Here is a 21,402-nt window from a genome sequence, read left to right on the forward strand (position 1 = left end):
ACCAAAAATCAATCTGTATAGATGACCTAATACTCTGAAGTTCCCTTCGGGCCGCCTCCTCTGCCATCTGTGAAGCCCGCAGTTTCTCCTCGTGCTGATCCTTCTCAGATTGCCTCCAAATATCGTGCTCCACTTTCATTTTCTCTAAATCTGCTAATCTGTTCTCAAGCTCCAGCCTAAAACAACAGGTAAGAAGTATGTTACCACAAAGACAATGAAGGCATGACAGTGAACTGTTTGCACGTGCACGGAGCTGTAACCTAAGGTAACACAGTACTTACTTTTCATCTTGTAATACCACAAGCTTCTGATAACCTTCTTCCTTGGCAGCTTGTACTTTACGTACTAACTCACGATCTTTTTCTACTAAGAGCGTTTTGTGGTGTTCAACAGCTGATTTGAGAATTTCATTGTCTGACTGTAGCCCTAGGATTTTTAAGGAGAAAAAAATGTGCTACATTCAATATTTTTAAGATGAAAAAATCATGACAAGCAAGCCTTCTTCAGTAGGTAAAAGAAAAAATTTAGAAAGTCTCTTGACAAATGTATTCTCAAAGATCCTTAGATCAGTGATGAACTACTTAAAATAAGGCCAAAATACACTAAAAGTCAAAAAATTAATTTCTCTGTCATTATTTTAGCACATAATATACACAAACTTTTTAAAGACTTATATACATTTATTCGCGTCCATCTTGAGAGCTGGAAGGCCCAGCCTGGGTAAACCCAAAGACGCCGGCTTACTTCACCTCCAGGGGTTCTGTGAACCACGCCCCAAGAACATGATGACAAAACTGGCTGGCAACAAAGTAAAGAAAATCACCCAACACTTCAAAACCTGTGACTCTAGGAGAAGCTTCTAATGGATTCACAAATCTTCCCTGTGATGAAACCACAAACGCTGTGCAGCTGGGATAACTAAAGCAGATTCATGTTTAATTCAAAGTAGCACGAGATACGAAGGTCTCTAAGAACTTGTACTCCCTTAACTGTAGAAACCCATGAGTCACTATTAAATAAAAATTAATAAATATAATCATTCAACATAAGCTCCTCAAGTACAGAGGCCAGTTAAACTACAGATCAACTCAGCTCAGTTACAGCCCACAGACAGCTTACCTAAATAACTTAAAAACAATGTAAATTCTGAGAAACCTTAATGAGACAGTCTGAGACTAAGAAGGAGCTTTTGCCGACTAAATAAGCCTATATGGAGGTTTTCTCCAATAATCGTGTTTACATTTAAAAAGGAAAAAAAAATGAAGCCTGGAACACATTTATCCTCCTTATTCTACGGAATTAAAATGTCCTAGAACTAGCAATCACATGCTAGATTTAACATTATAAGGCCAGGAAGGATAGAACCCCATCCTTGTAAAATTCCACTTAATTTCTTATCAAATAACTTATTTAAAAACAGAGCTGATTTTCTTAAAAGAAAGATCACAGAATAAACAAATCACAGAACACATAAGCATTCTATATGTACTCAAAAATTCAGTTTCAACTAAGAATGTAGAAATAAGTATCCAGGTTGATTTATTTTAATAATGAGTTTATACTTTAAAATAAAAAGCAAAGAAAATCATACATTACCATCCAGCTCACTTTGAATCTTGTTTCTTTCTCTTTCCAGCTCACTCTTAGCTCTCGCTGCCTCCAGTTTGATGTCTGTTATTTCTAGCTTCTTTGAATGTTTCAGCTCCTTTATCTGTTAATAATTAGAAATTGAAATTACTTTTGGTCATTTTCTTGCCATTCAGTACTTACCCCAAAAAGGAAATGAGAAAGTATTTGTCATAAGGAGACACCAAGAAAACACTGTCTTTTTCCTAATGGAATGAATTATCCTAGACTTCAGTATCTTAAAGTTCTAACTACTTAAAAGGCTTTCTAAAATACAGCGGTCCGTAGTTAGTACATCCTCAGGGGGAAAAGCTGAACCTTCTCTTCTAAAAAGAAGTCTAAGAACAAAGAAAGCACGAGAGGAGGCAGAACAGCACATAGAACATTAAGTACACCATCGCAGAGTTTACAGGTACACAGAGGGAGCCAGGACATCTACACAGGGGCGGCAGGAAGTAAACTTACACAAATCAAAAGCACTGTCTGTGCTGTTGCCTACTGAAGTTAGTACAATTAACTCTAATTGCCAATCTGCTAGATTAAGAAGCTGAAGGTAAAGCAATCAATAGAAACAGGAATTAATAAAGGGGGCAAATGCAGGTACACACAGGCCTTTGGCAGGCAGACCAATCAAATCTGGAAAGCCAAGGGAACAGGTGCCTCGGGGCACACAGGCTTTGGAGGGCAGAGTAATCGGGGAGACCAGCACCTCGGAACTGTCTGAAGCAGCAAGCCAGGAGCCAGCACGTGGGTTCTGGAGGACTCCACCAGCACCGCCCCCACATCCAGAGGCCATGATCAGCCATCACCCAGCACATTTCTGGGATCTGACATGGACATTATCACAGAACTGTGAACACTGGAGGTATCCGACTGCTTTTATTCTGTCCGGTTTGTTTGATTGCTAGCCCTTTCCTGTCTGGTTGGATTACTGTCTTTTGTTTTGGGGCTTTTCCCCACCCTTTTCTCCTTTCTCTGGTCTATTTTCTCTCATTCTTCTCTTTTTCATTCTCCGTCTCTTCCTTCTTTTTTCACTGTTTAGGTTCTTACCTTTCTTTTCTGTTCTGTTGATCCTCTTTCTCTGTTTCCTCAACTACTTCTTGAATTTAAACTTTCAAGTGAGTAAGCTTTGTCTCTTCCCTTTCTGATTACTCACCCACATTTTATTCATTCTTTCCCTCCTGTGTTCTCCAGTTTCTCAAAACTCAGGTGATCACTCTTGGACCTCCAGCCTGGACTCTACTGTCGCTGACCCCACTCATCACTTTATCCTGTCTCTATCCATCTTAATCTCGGCGCTCCCATCACACGGGTAAAAACTGCACTAAGGAGAAAAACCGCTGAATATAAATAAGTCCATGCTGTATGCGTGACTTTGTTATGTAATTTGAACATTTGCTCTCGTGGTTGGAGGTAGCAGGTTAATGGTTACCGTATCAGTTTTTCTCCCCTATATGATAACACTGGATTGTAAGGGGTCATGATCATCACCACAGCCCAGTACCAAAGGATTGGTTATTGAACCAAATTGTAACTGTATCCTTTACAAATTGGGAGTATAGAATCTTGGGATAGCAATAAAGAACTGCCTACATCTAGAGGACATCCCTGAAGAATAGATATCTCCTAAGGAAGCAGCAACATTAGTGATAACCCTATCATAAGAAATTGGCAAGCCTCAAAATACAAAATAAAATAAAAATGTAAAAATAGAAAATGACAAAATGTAGACACAAAAGGCAAGCCCAGACACCATAGAAGACAAGCTATGGACCAGGATGGACCATATAATAGCCCACAGAACATGCCTAAGTAAATGCAAAGGAATTGAAATTATCCCATGTGTATTATCTGGCTACAGTGCAATGAAATTGGATATTAATGGCAAAAGACACTGCAAAAAGTCCAAAAACACATGGAAATTAACATCTTTCTAAACAACACATGGATCACAGAAAAATTAAGGAAGAAATTAAACAACATCTATAACTACACAAGAACACAGATACACTATACCACAACTTATCAGATGCAACTACTAAGAGGAAATTTATAGCAGAGAATTCTCGCATCAGAAAAACAGAACAAGCACAAATAAACAACATAATGTTGTACCTCAAACTTTGATAAAAATAAGATCAAGACAAGCCTCCTCCCATAGGAGGGAAGAAATTATAAAGATCAGAGCACAAATTAACACAGTGGAGGCTAAGAACACAATACAAAGAAATAATGAATCAGAGTTGGTTCTTCGACAGAATACAGTTGATAAGCCCTTAGTCAACCTTACCAAAAAAAAAAAAAAAAAAGGAAAGGAAAGACTCAAATTCATGTTTTGAGGAATAACAAGGGCCAGAGCACTACAGAGCTTGTGGAAATTATGAACATCACCAATACATACTTTGAAAATCTTTACTCTATAGAATGGAAAACACAGAAGAAATGGACAGATTCCTAGATATGTATGAATTACCAAGGTTGAATCAAGAAGATATAAAAATTTGGAATAACCCAATACCAGTTAATGAGATTGAAAATGTAACTGAAAACTTACCAACAAAGAAAAGCCCAGGTCCTGACAGATTCAATGCTGAATTCTACAAGAAACTTAGAAAAGATTTAATGCTAATACTCCTCAGCATTTCAATGAAAGAAAGCAATACTCCCTAACTTGTTCCTGAAAGCAAGTATTACCCTAATACAAAACCAGAGGAAAACCCAAACAAAAAAAAGCAAACAGGTCAATCTCCCTAATGAAGACAGCTGTGAAAATCCTCAATAAAATACTAGCAAACAGAAGCAAATTATCAAAAAGATTATACAACATAACCAAGTAGGATTCATCCCAGGAATGCACGGATGGTTCAACATACACAAATCAACAGACGTAATACACCATATTAATAGAGCCAAAGACAAAAATCACATAATCATCTCAATAGGAGTAGAAAATGCTCTTGACAAAGTGCAACATTCATTCATGATTAAAAAAAAAAAAACCTACAGAAAAATTTGGACTGGATGGTCTTTATCTCAATCTGATAAAAGCCATCCATGACAAACCAACAGCCAATATCATACTAAATGAACGAAAACCTGAAACCTTTCACTCTAAAATCAATCAATACAATACAAAGATGTCCAGTGTCACCACACCTATTCAATATAGTTCTGGAAACATTAGCTAGAGCAATTAGACAAGAGAAAGAAATAAAAAGAGCAAGGATAGGAAAGGAAGAAGTTAAATTATCATTATTTGCAGATGACATATTCTACATAGAAAACCGAAAAAACTTCACCAAAATTTCTAGATTTAATAACCAAATTCAGCTGTATAATTGGATACTAAGTCAATGCTAAAAAATTGATAGCATTTCTGTATACAAACAACTCACTGAGAGAAACATTAAAGAAACTACACCCTTCACAATAGCATAAAAAAATTGAAATACTTAGGAATCGATCTAACAAAGGAAGTAAAAGAATTAACCAATGTAAATTACAGTGCTCTAAAAAAGGGAAATGAGAGGATATCAGAAAATGGAAAGATGTCCCTTGCTCATGGATAGGAAGAACCAATATTGTGAAAATGACCATACTCCCAAAATGTTATAGAGATTTAATGCAATCCTGATAAAAAAAAATACCATTAGTACACATCACAAAATTACAGAAAAGATTCCTAAAATTCATTTGGAAACAAAAGAGACCTAGAGTAGAAAAGCAATTCTGTGCAACAAAGGCATGGCAAAAGGCATCACAGTCTCTGACTTGAAATTATACTACAAAGCTACTGTGACAAAATCAGCATAGTACTGGAAAAAAAAAAAAAGACCTGAGGATCAGTGCAACAGATTAAAAGATGGAGATACAACTACAAACACACTTAGTCACCTTATCTTTGGTAAAAGGGCCAAACATGTTCACTGGAAGAAAGACAGCCTCTTTAATAAACAGTGCTGGAAAAACTGACTCTCTACATGCCAAAGACTAAAACTAGACCTATGTCTAGCACTGTGTACTAACTAAAGTCAAAATGGATCAGAGATCTAAATATTAAGACAGAAACAGTAAATCTACTGGAAGAGCAAGTAGGTAGAAATCTCAAAGACATAAGTATAGAGAAAGAGTTCATGAATAAAACCTAAACTGCATAGGGAAGTACTTCAAAGAATCAACAACTGAGATCTCATCATATTAAATAGCTTTTGCATATCAAAAGAAATCACCAACGAGTGAAAAGACAATCCATAGACTGAGAAAAAACTTTAGCCAACTATCTCTCAGACAAAAAAAGTATCTAAAGGATTGAAAAAAATCAGACTCCTCCAAATTCAAAGACTCAATCCAAAAATGGGCATCTGAGATGAATATACATTTCTCAGATGAAATACAAATAGTAAATAAATAACTGAAAAAATGTTCAGCATCATTGATCATTCAAGAGATGCTAATTAGACAACACTGAGATTCTACCTCATCCCAGAAAGAATGGCTACCATCAAGAAATCAACCAAGAGAAAATGCTGGAGAGGTTGTAGGGAAAAAGGAACCGTTTTCCACTGTGGGTGGAAGTGTAAATTGGTACAACCACTGCAGAAATCAGTGTGGAGCGTCCTCAAAAAACTAGGATTGGAGTTCCCATTTGACCCAGTTATTCCCTCTGTGGGTATCTTCCCAAAAGAATTAAGAACATTATTCCATAGCAATACACGTGCACCCATGTTTACAGCAGCACAACTTGTAATAGCTAAAACTTGGAAATAACTCAAATGCCCATCAACCAAGGAACGGATAAAAAAGATGTGATATTTTATACAATGGAATACTACTAAGCCATAAGGAGGAATAAACCTGAGACTTTTATAGGTAAATGAACGCAACTTGAGACTATATTATACACATAAGTAAAATAATTCAGACACATATAAAGATCGTATTGTCTCTCTAGTGTAAGAAGCTGAAAGAAATAAAATCCAAAATATATAATAGATATTTTGAAATGAGAAGAAACTGTTCAAAATGAAAGCGAAACAGATGAGAGAAAGGAGAAAAGGAAGGGAAAAGAAAAAAAATTAATATATACATATACACACAAGATTGTTAGGACAATTATACTAATAATTTCTATTAGGTTGCTGAAAAGAAAGTTTTGTTTCTATTGTGATCAGTTTTTCATGCCTATGTCTTGCAATATGAGCAACTACTTTGAAGAAAACAATATCCCACATATTAACACTATTCTCCTGTCTTGTTTTGAAACAATTTTCTATTTTTATTCTCTTTAAAACGGGAGAAACAAGCACAGAGACTCGCAGATTTCACAGAGGTGTGTAAGGCACACAAATCTAATAATCCTGTCAGCCAAAATCTACTTCTTTTCCATATTCTTCAATTTTTAGTAACTTTTGCTAGTACTGTGCATGTCTGCGGTACATAACGCTCACACCATGGCAGGGAGCTGATGCGGGGTCACAGTACACTCACTTCTTTTTCATCCCCTTCCTCTCCCCTCCGTCTCTCTCAGCCCCCTTCCTTGCAGGAAATGTGAATCACTTTTAACACTTTCTACACAGTTAATCCATCCATATCATTTTTCAGCTTGACCTAAATACCCCTTTTGAATGCTGAATAATTCTAGCTCGTAAGTAGTATTCCTTCATTCAACAAATATTCACTGACCCACAATTATGTACCAAGTACTGTTTTATGAGCTAGGGATCCGACAGCAAGTAAGACAGCTTTGTCTTTCCAATCATTTCCATTACTGATATTTTCTTTGGTATTTCTAAGATACGGACACTGATTCAAGGGTTTCACCAATACAGATCTCAAGGTTAGAGAAACCTGTATTCTGACACATTATGGAGTTTACATATAAAATTACAGAATCTCTCTGGGAGGCTGAGGCAGACAAGTTTGACCCCAGCCCGAGACACTTAGGGACTCTGAAATCCTGTCTCAAAATTTAAAACATAAAATTAAATAAAGGGTGTGGGTTCAATTCCCTGTGGCTCCTTTGAACATACATTTCTATGATTAGAGCACAAAACTCCAAATATATACAAGTGAAATTTACACAAACGTGAGACAGTAGGAAAAGGAGCATCAAAGTTAACTTAGCCGGTCCCACAACCACCGTTGTTGGGAGACACAAACTAAGGAAAGGTCCTAGAGCCAGCAGGACAAGGACAAGGATAAGAAACAGAGATGTCTTACTGTAAGAAGCACCATCCAAAAAAGTCCTGAAAATATGCAAAGGACGGCTGAATACAAAATCTATACCTAAAGAAAACAAACAAAGGGGCCAGGGATTTAGCAACTGCCTGAGGTCCAGGTCCTGAGTTCAATCCCGGTACCAAAAAACAAACAAACAAATAAACAGCAAGTATTGCTATGCCTTTATATTGCTAATCACAAAAATATTTCCTTTCAAATTAACTATACTTTTTAATGACACAACACAAAATGACTACTTTGCATTTCTAAATCTCGTTTTCTGAAGTTCTTTTCTGCCATAGTCTCATAACTGTAAGAAAACAGCTAGGGAGGAATGTTTTTTAATTCCTAAACTTTCTATGGTTTCTATGATACTATATATTAATTTTTATGGTCAGCTGAAATTATAAGTGCTTTAATTTTGAAAAACTGAAGCTATAATGAAAATAATCAGTATGACAAATGTAATTGTGTGGCACACACCCAAGCAAGTTACTTGTCCACCTGGCACTCAAATTTTAGACATTAGTGGACCTCACGAGTTTTCTAGTGCCTACTTCTATAACCCTAAAACAATGAATGTACTAACAGTAACTGTTAACATCCTGAAATATATACTAGAAGGAAACGTATTATGTAGTAAAATAATATGAAACCTTATTCTATCAGTAATGACAAATAGTAATGCGTTTGAATGAATAATCTGAACCATATCCCAAAGAGCAATAAAGTTTCTTTCTGATTGTATATACCAACGTTCTTAATCTTGTCTGTGATCAGGACCCCCAAATCCTAGGAAAACTAGGAGGAACCATTTCTTTAAAAAAAAATACACAAAGTTAAAATTTTGCATAAAATTTCAAGAGCTCCCTGGTCTCCTGAACTTCCTCAGGGTCAAGCCACCCAATTTTTCAAAAAATGTTTGTCATGCAGAGCCTGGCCCTTACACTATGAATTTGCTTTATGTTTCTGATACACAAGACAATTATTCAGCTATTATTAATAATAAAGTAAATGTCAAAAATGGGGTTTATAATGTTACCTACAAAAAATATACAAGAGGACTGGGCATGGTGGTGTATTCCTGTAATCCCAGCACTCCAGAGGCTGAGGCAGGAGGACTGCCTCAAGTTTGAGGCCAGCCTGGGCTAACGAGTAAACTCAAGGCCAGCCTGAACTACACAGGCTGTCTCAAATAAATAAATAGATAAACATTATATATACACACACACATACATATATGCACATACACACTTGAGAATATAATGCATATAAAATAGAAATATAGTTGGAAAAAATATTGCACAAACAGCTCTGGATGCAAATTCTCAAGAGACAGCAATTAAATTCCGATCACTTTCCAAGTTCTAAAGTAGTATCGTCTCTTTTACTTAAATAACTAGTGTAACGGTGTGGAATGGCTTTCTTTAAAACAATCTTATTTGGCTTCTAAAGATCAACAACTTCAAGAGATAACTAAAACAATTCACCTTAAGGGCACTGTTTTCAGATCATGTATGCCAGAACCTTTCAATCCAAGACACTGATACATAACTTTCTTCTAAAACCTAAGGAACATTTACAAATCTGAATAACTTAGACAAACACACCCCAGGTGTTCCTTTGCATTGCAAACAACCACTTGCTTAGAAGAGCAAAATGTTGATGAAAATTTCAAATTGCAAAGAAAACTGTGACAGTCATGTTTGAAATATTATTTTTAAATGTATCCTTTCATGGAATCTTTTTACATATACAATTTGCACTGAAACTTGCTTTGTCTAAAGTTGAAAGATGTATTTAATACTCCATTTATATGCAAACTCATGCAAGTGTGCCTTTAAAAAGACAAGCAATTCTTAGCTATGTGTTAATAAACAAGCAGAGAAATACATAATACTATACTAAACTGCTAAGCTGCAAAGTAGCTGAAATCATCTGTCCTCCAACAGGGAAAGAATAGAAAAGGGTATCTGTACAGCATAAAGAAGAACAAAGGCCCACACACAGGTAAGCCAGGGAGTGCATATTAAATGCTACAAGAAAAGTGACCCCGAAGAGAAGCCACCAAAGTAGTCCAGCACAGCGAACCCAATTATTGCAATAGTTCAGTCCGGCTATGTCGGCCCAGAACAATGTGCTACGAACACTAGGGATTCAGTATTGTTTTATAAAACTGAAAGTCATTCACACAGGAATTAAAAGAAAAACATGACAGAACTCCCTCTACACTGAATTTACTTCTGTGTGTTTTACATGTGTTTTTTGTATACTCTTTTTCTGTAGATATTCAAAAATGTATCAGCTGAATGTATAGTCTTCTTCTAGCTAATCAGTAGGTAAATTATTTAGTTATTTTCTAGTAGGATTTATACAATCATAGTAGTCTGGAAGAATCCTCAGGGATCAGCAAAACAACGTTCCATTTCATCTATGAGAGAACTGGATCCCAGGTACACGGACGGGTTTCTGGATGTTAAGTAACTCGCCCAATGTGACACACTGTTATTGGAAAAAAAGAGGACAAAACCAGTCAACGTGCTCAAAAGCCTGAGTTCTCTATGTCCCTTTCTTACCTAAGGATATCACCAGTATATAATCGTTGCCAATATTTTATTTGCCACACCTTATTGTGTTGAATACTGTCTTTAACTTACACAACTATAAGAAATAAGTATTATCTCCATTTAAACGTTCAGCCAGGGTTGGAGATGTAGCTTTGTGCTAAGCCCACCATGCACAAGACTGAGTTCAGCGACCTCCAAAACCACAAAGAAAATTAAGCAAAACAGAAGTCACAATAGTAGTACATGAAATACATGAGTTAGGATTCAAAACTTCATATTTATCTGATTCAAAGCCATAAACTTTTCAACTGTTGATCATTAAATACTCTAAAACGATAGTCTGTAATTTCTAAATATATCTGAATTTCAATTTATAAACTAAAAAACTATATCTGAAGTTAAAATATTTTAACAGCTTGGGTGGGATACAGCACAACTGGCAAGAGTGTTTGTTTAGAATGCCCAAGTTTCTGGGCTCAAAAAATAAAATACACTACAAAAAATAAAAATAAAAACATTTTAACAATTAAAATCATGCATGCCTAATTTTCACTCTGCTTCTTAGTGTCAGGTGTGTCTACTGAATTAAATGAATCACTGGTGAAAGAAAACCATTGCCACTATAAAGTACAGAAATTCAAAGAGAAAAATTAAGAGTCATTAGACACATAAGGTGGGTTTGCCATGGAAAAAACTGGATAGATCAATTCCCAAGGGTGGCATCCAATATATCTAAAAACCAATTCTGTCACTACTCTTAAAGTTAGATTTACATCAATAAAGTATATTAAGAGTAATTTACAAAATCAGAATGACAGTTTAATTATAAGAAAAAAATTATAATGTAACTAGAAAATTTCAATCTGAAAGACTAGCACATTTTCTCCCTGCAGACAAAATTACATGGCAAGTCAAACAGCAGTCAGAAGGTGCTTAATGCTTAGAACAATAAGATGAAAGGATGTCTTCATGGCCGTTCAGGTTATCAGGTTAAAGGAGAATGACTAGCTTATTCATTTCCCCAACAAAAATAGTACTTTCAGTGGCCAAAATACCAGCAGAATAGGTCTGCTGAGTATCCCGCCTCCCCTGAGTCATATATACTGCCCCTAAGTCTTCTCAAGAATTCCTGGGCAAAGGAACTGATCATGACTATTTCATGACCTTCGTTAAATTTATACACTGCTATGAGGGTACACTGAACGTACTTTGCGCTAGGAGCCATCTTGTTTTTAAGGTTATTTTTTACGCTGCCCTCATAGAAAACAGTGATTTCACTGCCTCAGAAACCAATGTTATTTACAAGTTCTAGTCCTGCCCTAAGACCTAGTAAGTTAATATTTTAGTGATTATTTGTTAGTTTAGACTAAGTGCTTTATATCTCTTTTAAGTGCTTTATATTTCTTTTAATTATGGCCACAACTCTGTATGGTAGCATTAGTTTCATGATATAGGAGAAAATGCTAAAATTTCAAAGAGAAAGTCACCCCAAAGTCACACAGCTATTGAGGGGAAATAACAGAATTTGAATCCAGCTGGACTCCAGAGATGATGCTCCATAAAACACTTTTCCCGTTGCTAGTTCTAAATTGCATCTGAAGGTTAAAAAATAAAGAAGCTTCTGAGAAAAACTGTATTTATTATTCTCTTATTTTGTTTGAAATTTTATTTTTTCATTAAAAAAGGCTTTTGGCGTAGTATTCAAACTACTACATTTTCTTATAAATAAAATAAACTCAGGCAAGCTGCTAAAATTAATTCATTCACTGCAGAAAGTTTACTGAGTGTCCACTATGTGCCAGCACTGCCCTCAGCAGTGACGAAAACAACGCCTCTGCTCTCTTGGAGCTGACATAGTTGAAGGGGAAGGAGGCAGAAAAGAGATTTTTAAACAGCAAGTAAATACAGCGCCTCCTTGGCAACCAAGGTCCTGAGTTCAATTCCTGGTACAAAAAAATATAAATAAATGCTATTAGGAGAAATGGGGGAAAATAAATCAGGTTAGGAAGGTAAATGTAAGGCAGAAGAGGAGGAAAGTGAGGGCTGCGTTACCAAGTGAAGCCCAGCCTTTCGCGACTGAGTGACATTTTAAGAAGGTGAAGAAGCAAGCTAGGCAGGTAAGTGAAGGAAGACCAGGGCAGGCCCGGAGGACAAGAGCCCAGAGGTGGAGGTGGAGGAGAAGGCCCAGAAGGCAGGAGCAAGGCGCACAGACAGGAAGCAGGAGGTGAGGGCTGGGCAAAGGCTGCAGGTGCCAGATCACACAGGGCTCGGGGTGGGCAGAGAGCCAAAGGAACAGTTACAAAGCTGTTAAAACACCGAACCTACAGAGATCATGGGTTGCACTAGCACAATCACAGCGGAGGCTCTAAGAATTGGTCTCTTCGCTTGCATCAGGAAGGCAGAATGATGGATAAAAGATTTCAATACAGAGAACTAACTGAACACACTGTCACTGTACAGTGTCTAGCTTTCCAAACGCCGAAGCAGAAATATAACATGAGTTGCATTGCTAGGCTGAACTGAAACTTAAAAAATACAATGATGTTACCAAACAAGACTTCAGTATGCACAACTCAACTATTCAAATTTCCGTATCATCATACAGACTCAGGCATCCTAAAGAATGAAACAGATGCAAAAGACAACTTACTGTACTGGTCAGCGTGCTTATTTCTTGGTCAGCTTTATGCAATTTACTGATCAAAGACATATTTTGTTCACTGGTTGATTGCAGCTCTTTTTCCAGGCGTTCAGCCTGCAACTTGACCGATTGTTTTTCAGCCTTTTATTAAAACAAAATATTTTAAAATTTGTCCATAATTTTTCACAATATATCAAAATAAAATAAGCATTATTTAAAACTCATATGTAGCCACATAAAAAAGAATTCAAAACTCTAAAAACATTAACATGTACCAAAGCAACAAGAATTTTCTCAAAGCTGCTGCCCAGAGGTAAAGCCCCCTGTCTAACATACGGAGACCCTAATTCAATCTCTGGTACCAAAAACAAAACACAAAAACACACAATGCGTGTCCCAGTAAATATGCAACAAAGCTATCTGGGCAAACAACGTATCAATGGCCGCTAACAAAATAAAACCTCACAGATTTCTTTCATGAGAGCACTGCTGCCACTCATTTGAGGCTTGTTTACTCTGAATGCTGACACCATTCAATCGCACATGGGGCAGAGGGTTCTAGTTCACAGCAGCTATGAAAAAGCACATTAGAAGACAAACAGCAGAAGACTCACTGATGTAAAAAGTGAAAATTGAAATTTCAACATCAATGGAGATTTCTTTTAACAGGAGAAGTCAGGATAAGAATTCAAAATTCTCCACCAAGGTGGAGCCTTGTTGTTGTTGTTGTTGTTAGGTCATTTGTTTGTTGAGACAGGATATCCCTTGGTGGCTCAGGCTGGCCTTTAACTCACAGTGATCCTCCTGCCTCAGTCTCCTAAGTGCAGGGAGTATGGTGTGCATCACCACTCCAAGCTACATAATTAAGATTCTTAATAAAGTCTGTAAATTGTCAAAAATTTTCCTTTTAGTCATACTCAAAGCACTGTCATTACAGTGAGAAAACAAAAATACTTCTCAAAGTAAAAAAGTTTAGTATTTAAAGGATAAACTAGTATTTTAACACTTCACTTCCTATTTGTGTTAAATATAGTAAGAACTGTATTCAACAAATAATTCAGAGGGGGAAAAAGCTATTTTCTTCACATATAGAATTATATTTTCTGGGCATAATGAGAGCCAGAAAAGCTAAAGAAAGAAATATTTGCTGTCATGTACTATTTTCATCTGATAAATGATAAAATTAAATACAGGATCTTATGAAAATGCCATAAATGAACCATCTCTTTTGTTTATCATTAGGCTTGCTTTGAAAATAGTCACTCTAGATAAGTTCAATGAAAAGTTTCACAGGGATCAGGATATAGCTCAGCGGCATAAGCACCTGCCTGACAAGCACAAGGTCCTAAATTCGGTTCCCAACACAAAAAAAAGTTTCACAATGAGACAATATACTATACCCACTCTGTCACTGTGTAAATACATTAACGACAGAACATGGCCAGATAAACAATCTCACTCTCAACTGTCTCATGTCTAAAGTCCAGTAATATTGACAACTTTCATAGAGAAAACAGAAAACAGTGATACAACTTTCATGTAAAAAATTCATCAAGTGACTTCTCTTCAAAACACATTGATGTACTCTTGTGCCAGCTTCTGGATGGAAAAAATACCACCATTTTGGATTTGGATATTGGATTTTAATTACAAACTAGGTACACTACTAAATCATTTTCTTCTAACTCATTTCATGACTATTCAGAAGGATTAAAAAAATTTTTTTTGAGTTTTACAAAATAAAACATTAAATTGCTTTATTTGCTACCTGTTAGGCACATAACACAGGAAAAGTAACTGTGTCTGAATAAGACGGTTTTTACAAGTTTTTTACAAGGTAACTTCTCCAGAAGTAAGAATTTGGTTCTGATAACAATTAACTTTCTCTAACCAACTCGGAAATAATTCTGAAAAGATTTACTGTATGCAGTGGTACCTAAGTTAAACTTCATTATTCTGGCAAAAAGCTATCATAACATAAATATGGTATTTCTGTTCAAATAGGACTTACCGTTTTAATGTTTGAAATACCAGTATAAGGAATTTATAATGTCAAAAGAAATTTTTCTTTTTTTGGCTTGACATGACTATGACTTTAGTCTTCAGAGACTCAAATACAGTTGGGGGGATTTTACACATTCTGTGGCATTACAGGAGTTAAGTCACTTCAGGCAGGCGACTGGATTCTCATGAATAAATGGGGCAGCATAGCTACTGTTTATGAATCAATAGCTTTCTTCTTTATGGAAACAATACTATTGGGATTCTACAAATGCGTCAGCGTTAGCCTGGTAAGCATAGATTCATGCTCTAAAAATCAAAGCCTTGTCAATCGCACTTTTAAAAACTCTGCCCTAGTCTTCCGGGAAGCAATTAAAACCTTACCTCCAGGGACCTGACTGTAGCCTGCATCTCAGCCAACTGCCGCACCTGTATTCTCTGGACGCTTTCTACCTGAGCACCAGAATTCTCCTTTTCAGCCCTTAGTTCTGCTACCTCGGTCTCTAGCCCTTTTAATTTCTGACCCAAATGGGCTTTCTCTTGAAGAAGCTGCTCCACTCGCTTCATGTGTCTTGTGGGATCAACAGCGAGCAGCCGGCTATGGAGCTCTTCTTTATCTTTCTCCAGTCTCGCAACCTAATAATTTGAAAGAAAGCACACAGCCTTAAATTACTGGATTTTCAGTCACGAACATGCTTTGCAAGTCGGTAAATTAAAATTAAAAATGGGACAATACAAGTGCTCAGGTGGTGAAATGAAATAAAAAGGGAAAAACCTGAAACGTCACGTTCTTCATCCTACACTCAGCATGGCTCAAATGTGAGGGCCAGAACTTTGCCCTGCATCACTCCCACCCCACGGGGTCCAGCACAGTGTTTAATCAGTTGCTGACTAAAATTCAAAATTATAAATAATACCATAAAAGCAATTATTGAGCATACAGCAAGCATTTTTAACATTCATCAGAACATGATAGAAATTCATACAAGACCAATCATCGACTACGCCAAAGCTTTTCCGCATATGAAAGTAATTACTGGGCTTTCTATACTGATAAAATTATCTATTTTAAGGCAACTAATTCACATAAAAGCTGCTTTCTGTGTGAATAAATACAAATGTGACCAATCAAATTTTTAAATGCTAGTTGAGAGTTTGTTACCGTCCTAGTTGTATTGGTGGCCTGTTTCTTAGATCCATTACTCTAGGGTGCATGTGTAGGTCCCTGGGGAACTTGTAGGGCAGATACCAATACCATTCAGGACAACTGTCACTGCCAGATCCCACGGGCTTCTAAATGGCAGGTTGTAAATGGCTTCCTACCGTGGAAGCTCTTCAGAGGTTCCTTGTCTCTGGATGAGGGAAGGGGCAGAGCAACCAGGATAGAACTCATTTTTCCCATTTTGTGATTTCCCCAACTGTTTCTCTCCTACTGCCACTACCTCACCACATCTCCCTGTTACCCACCGTCAGGTCCTTGTTTTGTTCTGTTCTGTTTTGCTGGCAGTGTTGGGGATCAAGTCCAGGGCTTTGTGAATGCTAGGCCAGGGCTCCACCACTGAGCTGCACACCCAGCTCCCATCAGCTCCTCTTTTAGTCTCTTTGTACATTTAGAATCACTTTAAGTAGAGGACTTGGCAGTTTAAAAGAAAATTGGAAACCATCAATCTAATCAAGAGCAGGGGCCACTGTGAACCAGAACTCCCAAGCTCAAAGTCAGAAGGACTCTAAAGAAGTGACCCAAGAGACTCCTGACTGCTTCACAAAGCTACCAGTTAGTCTAAAAAAGCACAAGATCTCTACCCCAGTACAGGATGTTTGCCTAATCTGCAAAAAGGGAGTGAACTGGATGTACTCCAACATCCTTTTCCACCTCACTATGTAGAGACCCCAAGTTTCATCTTGGACATGTGATATTAAACATGACAGCAAGTACAGGCAGAGCTCTCTAGCAGGCAAGTATCTCTCCAGAAAACAAAATTTATCCTTGAAGGCACCTATAGCATTTGGAGGAAAATCCTCAAAAGCCCAATTACAGGCTGGCGTTGCTGCTTGGTGACAGGGAGCTTGCTACCATGTGTGTGTGAGGACCGAGGCTTGATCCCTGGCACCACGGGGCATGGGAAGGCCAGCTCATCAGTGTCGTCGTGCTCCTGTCTGTCTCCCCATGCCTTTCAGGTACTCACTACTCTTGGACTTAGTCCCTGGCTACCTTTTTTCCTCCAGCTAGCTGTGTGACTTTGTGCAAGTCACACTGTTCACCTTGCCTCACTTTCAGTGAAGGGGCTTACTCTGGATGACCTTTAAGAAACTATTCAGCTTTTGAATAAGGTAACTCAAGGGCTGGGCTTGAACCTGCCACCTTGTGCATCCTAGGCTAGCTTTCTACTACTAAATACCACCCTAACCCGTGTTATTAGTTTTCATGCAGTTTTATTAGAGGTGTGGCAGCTCATCATGCCTAGGAGTCAATGCATAACCGAGGTTCAGAAAAGGATGACCTTAACTGAGTGCTTATTCTGGATCAAGCCCCACCCTAAGTGCTCTTCATCAACAGTAACACTAATTTCTCTCGTAGTCCCCATTTTACATACAAGGTCACAGCTAAGTGCTTGACTAAGCGTGCCGTCTGTGGTACCACTTTCTCCACAAGCTTTGCGGAGCACTGGGGGATAGCTGAGCTGTTAAGACTGGATGATGGTGAACCAACGGCAGTCAGGACAGTCTCCACATTTATGATGCTTAAACCAGAATTCACATCACATCATTTCAACCAAAACTGATGATCAGTGTTTCCTAACTTTTATATTCACTTATTCATTCACACAATAAGTATTTGCTGAATACTTACTAAGTGGCCCCCCTGTTTTAGTTAGTAAGACTACAACCCAGCAGATATCAAACACAAAGCCTGTGCAGTGGAAGAGCCTATTACACTCAATCACTGCCATGACACCGCTCCCGTCTCATCCATCTGGGCCCAGATCTTGGACACCTCTCAGCTCTTTCCTTCGCCTCCACTCTTAATCAGATTCACATGCCATTTTCTTTGATGTCCTCCATTTGTTCTGCTTTCAATTCTGCCTCAAAGTTTCCAGAGGTGTTTCTCTGAATTTCTCATCTATGATATTTCTCCCAATCTGCCTGTACTGCAGCTACCTCCACATTACTTTATTTGCTTTTAGAATAGAAACTTGACAGGTAAAACAATATATTAACCAATTTTACTTTTCCAAAGGTCAAGTAGAAGAGACTACAGAAACAATCAGGGACTAAAAAGCACTGTTGATTTTCTTTTCAGAGAATAACTGTCCCGCCCGCATTCCCGGAAGCACAGAGCGGAGGCAGGGTGTCTAACTGTTCCAGCATCTTTGTTTTTTATCGCCCTTATGATGCAACACAGAGAACGGGTAAGTGATCAGTCTCTAGAATCAAACTTTCCTTTTCTTTCAGTACTTTAAAGATACAGCTGTACTTCTGGCTTGTATTATTTCCAAAAAGAAGCACACGATCGTGCTCTTTGTTTGTTCGTATGAAATATCTTTTTCTCTCCCTGTGGTCATTTTTCTTTAAATTAAATCTTTTCTCTCCATATGGTAGATTCCTATGCTAAGAACAGTTGCAGGGACAAACGCAGAGACCTGTGCAGCTCTGCCCCGTTTCCCACAAAGCTAACATCCCTCTTCTTCGGTTTTCTATAAGATACTATATAGAATTGGCCTTAATTTTTCTTTAAATAACTTACTACAATTCCTTACTGAAATTACTGTTTCTGGAGCTTTTCAAATTGTAAGTTAAAGGGTGAGAAGTATACCGCTCATTGGCAGAGCACATGTTTGGCACAGGCAAAGCCCTGGGTTCAATCCCCATCATCAAAAAATAATTATAGCTCAAACGTCCCTAACAGTGAACAGGCCTTTTCCAATTGCCTACTTCGTTCCGGGTAAGTAGTAGTTAGTGCACCTTTTGAAGAACTGGTCCATGTCGACTCATCTTCAAATGTATGTAAACGGGACTGTTCACAGGACTGTCTTATCCTTTACTGTATGCCAGGTCATGAGTGATACTCCATTTTGTTCCTGTCTCCTATCTTTTTGTCAGTGTCTTCTAAATTTTAAATGTTTTATTTTATTACATGTTGGCAGTTCATGCAGTCTGCAGTCATCCTGGGGCATGATTACACGTGCACACCCCAGCTCGCTTCTTTTCCTTCTCTTTTTTTGTTTGTTTAGTTGCTGTGGCCGGCTCCCTCCCTCCCCTCCCTCCTCCAATTCTCCTACCCTATTTTTCAGTCTTGCTGATACTGTTACTCTTAGCTCATGTTATGGTATGTACTGTTCACAGTCATTGAGGTTCATGCATATGGCGCACTTTTATTCTATCTACTTCCTTCCCCTCCTCCACATCCCTGCGCTTATTCCCTGTGACCACATCTCTACTGCAAGAGCTCCAGGTCCTTGCCTCTTTCACCAAAACGCCTGCTGAGGGTATCAGTCTACAAGTTTATGGTTGCCGGAATCCCTGCTGCGGGTTATCTGTCCAAACCTCCTGGCAACAAGGCACAAGGACACAAAGGAAAGACAAAGAGAATATTCTGCAGTTAAGGAGCTCTGGATGACCCAATGTTCTCCATGGAACAAACGACCTCCTCTCCAAAAGCTTCTGGCTGTTACAGGTATCAATCTGGGAGGTGGCAGGGGTCTTGGCAACGTCCATAAGGAAAAGAAACTGGTAGCTACACCAGGCACAGAGGTGTCCAGTAGCAGTGCACGGATAGTTTTAATGTATGCAAGGCTGCCCCCTTTACTGCCAGGAACATGTTTCAATGTAGCCGGCCCCACATAGCTCAGCAATAAGGTAAAGGAGCAGTCAGGGACAGGTTGCGGCCAGGGCTCTGTTTTTCAGGAGACAAGCAGCATGGTGATCTCCCACAGCCTTCTATTCTTTTTTCTTTTCTTTGATGTGGGGAGGTCAGTTGCCATAGAGGTCTGTCAATTTTATCACTTTTTTCCTAGAATCAGCTCATTTCACTCACTTTCTCCATTGTTTTTGGTTTCACTTTTATTGTTTCCTTTCCGCTTGTTTTGACCTTGATAATCTTTTTTTTTCTAGGTTCTTCGGGTGGGAGCTTAGATTACTATTTTCCCCTTTCTGATGCATTCATCTTAGTACTATATATTTGCCTCTAAGTACACTGCTTTAGCTGCATACTGAGAATTTTTAGATGCTGCACTTCCTTTTTTATTCAGTGCACTTTTAAAAGATTTATTGAGTGTCTATGGTCTGCATGGTCCTTTATTAGATACACTGAAATTTAAACACAAACCAGACACAAGATCCTTGGCCTTGGATACTGTGCAAACTAATTAGTATAACAGATTAAAAACAGCATACAGACAAATTACACGTTAATGCTCAGTTATCAGAGTCAACATTAAAGAGCTATAATTTAAGTGTTTTAGTTTGGGGTTTGCAAGGAAAACAATTATATACAGGACACACAATTTATAGTATTATTATATAATGGTCACTCAAAGAGTTAAATACAAGAAGTGCAGGAAATCTGTCCATACACTAAACACCTAGAGTATCAAGCTGCGAGCCTGGATCCCTTGGTAATATCCTGCATGAGTTCAGCTGAAGACCTAGAGCCCATATAATAATGGGTAAATTAAATTTACTAATGCCTCCCATGAGTCCAGCTGGAGGCCTAGGGCCCACGACAATGACTCACGCAAGTCTATTTCACAGATCTGCACTGGGGAGGCCCAAAGGTCAGTGGTGGAAACCAAAAGTCAGTGTCAGGAGATAAAGGATCTCTGCCAGTAGGTTGCGGATGCTGCACTGGAGCCAGGAAGCAAGGCTCAAAGTAAGGACCAGGGCTCCCTTAAAAAGTATGATAGCCATCCTCAGCGACAGTGAGGTCCCAAGCTTCTCAAGTGATGATGAGAACAGCTGAGTCCTCTCCTGAGGATTGAACAGCACACCATAATTCACCTTGGAGCCAGGAAGTGATACTCAAGTAAGGACCAGAGTGCCCCCAAAGTGAACCGCAGCCACTCTCAGCAGCAAGGTCCTGAGCTCCTTTGACACTGAAAACAGCCAAGTTCGTATCAGAAAGAAACTCAATAAGCTCCTCCAGGAGAGCCCACACCAAAAAGAAAACCAACAGCGCCAAACAACAACATTTAGGAAAACCCACAGTGCTACTCTCCCTCTCCAAGTCTGACTTATTTATTTAGGTACTGGGGATCGAACTCACAACCTCATACTTGCCAAACAGGTGCTTGTGCCACTGAGCTAAAACCCCGGCCCCTAGGTCTCCTTTTTATGCTAACAACTTTCCTC

General features: G+C 38.3%; 1 protein-coding gene across 3 annotated transcripts in view; it reads right to left on the reverse strand.

The window, feature by feature from the left end:
* Cep83 (centrosomal protein 83) overlaps positions 1–21,402 on the reverse strand; it is a 137,255-nt gene that overhangs the window by 38,168 nt on the left and 77,685 nt on the right. For 2 of the 3 annotated variants that reach the window (XM_003476275.5, XM_063255306.1), the window contains exons 6-10: positions 15,439–15,690; positions 13,063–13,194; positions 1,597–1,711; positions 282–426; positions 27–176 (exon numbers count right to left, since the gene is read on the reverse strand). In XM_003476275.5, coding sequence (XP_003476323.1) covers positions 27–176; positions 282–426; positions 1,597–1,711; positions 13,063–13,194; positions 15,439–15,690 — 794 coding nt within the window. The remainder of the gene's footprint in view (positions 1–26; positions 177–281; positions 427–1,596; positions 1,712–13,062; positions 13,195–15,438; positions 15,691–21,402) is intronic. The other variant, XM_063255307.1, reaches the window with a different exon arrangement.

This window comes from Cavia porcellus, unplaced genomic scaffold (assembly GCF_034190915.1).
Source record: "Cavia porcellus strain 051 isolate PalLab524CR breed Dunkin Hartley unplaced genomic scaffold, mCavPor4.1 scaffold_8, whole genome shotgun sequence".
In the NCBI taxonomy this organism is placed as follows: Eukaryota; Metazoa; Chordata; class Mammalia; order Rodentia; family Caviidae; genus Cavia; species Cavia porcellus.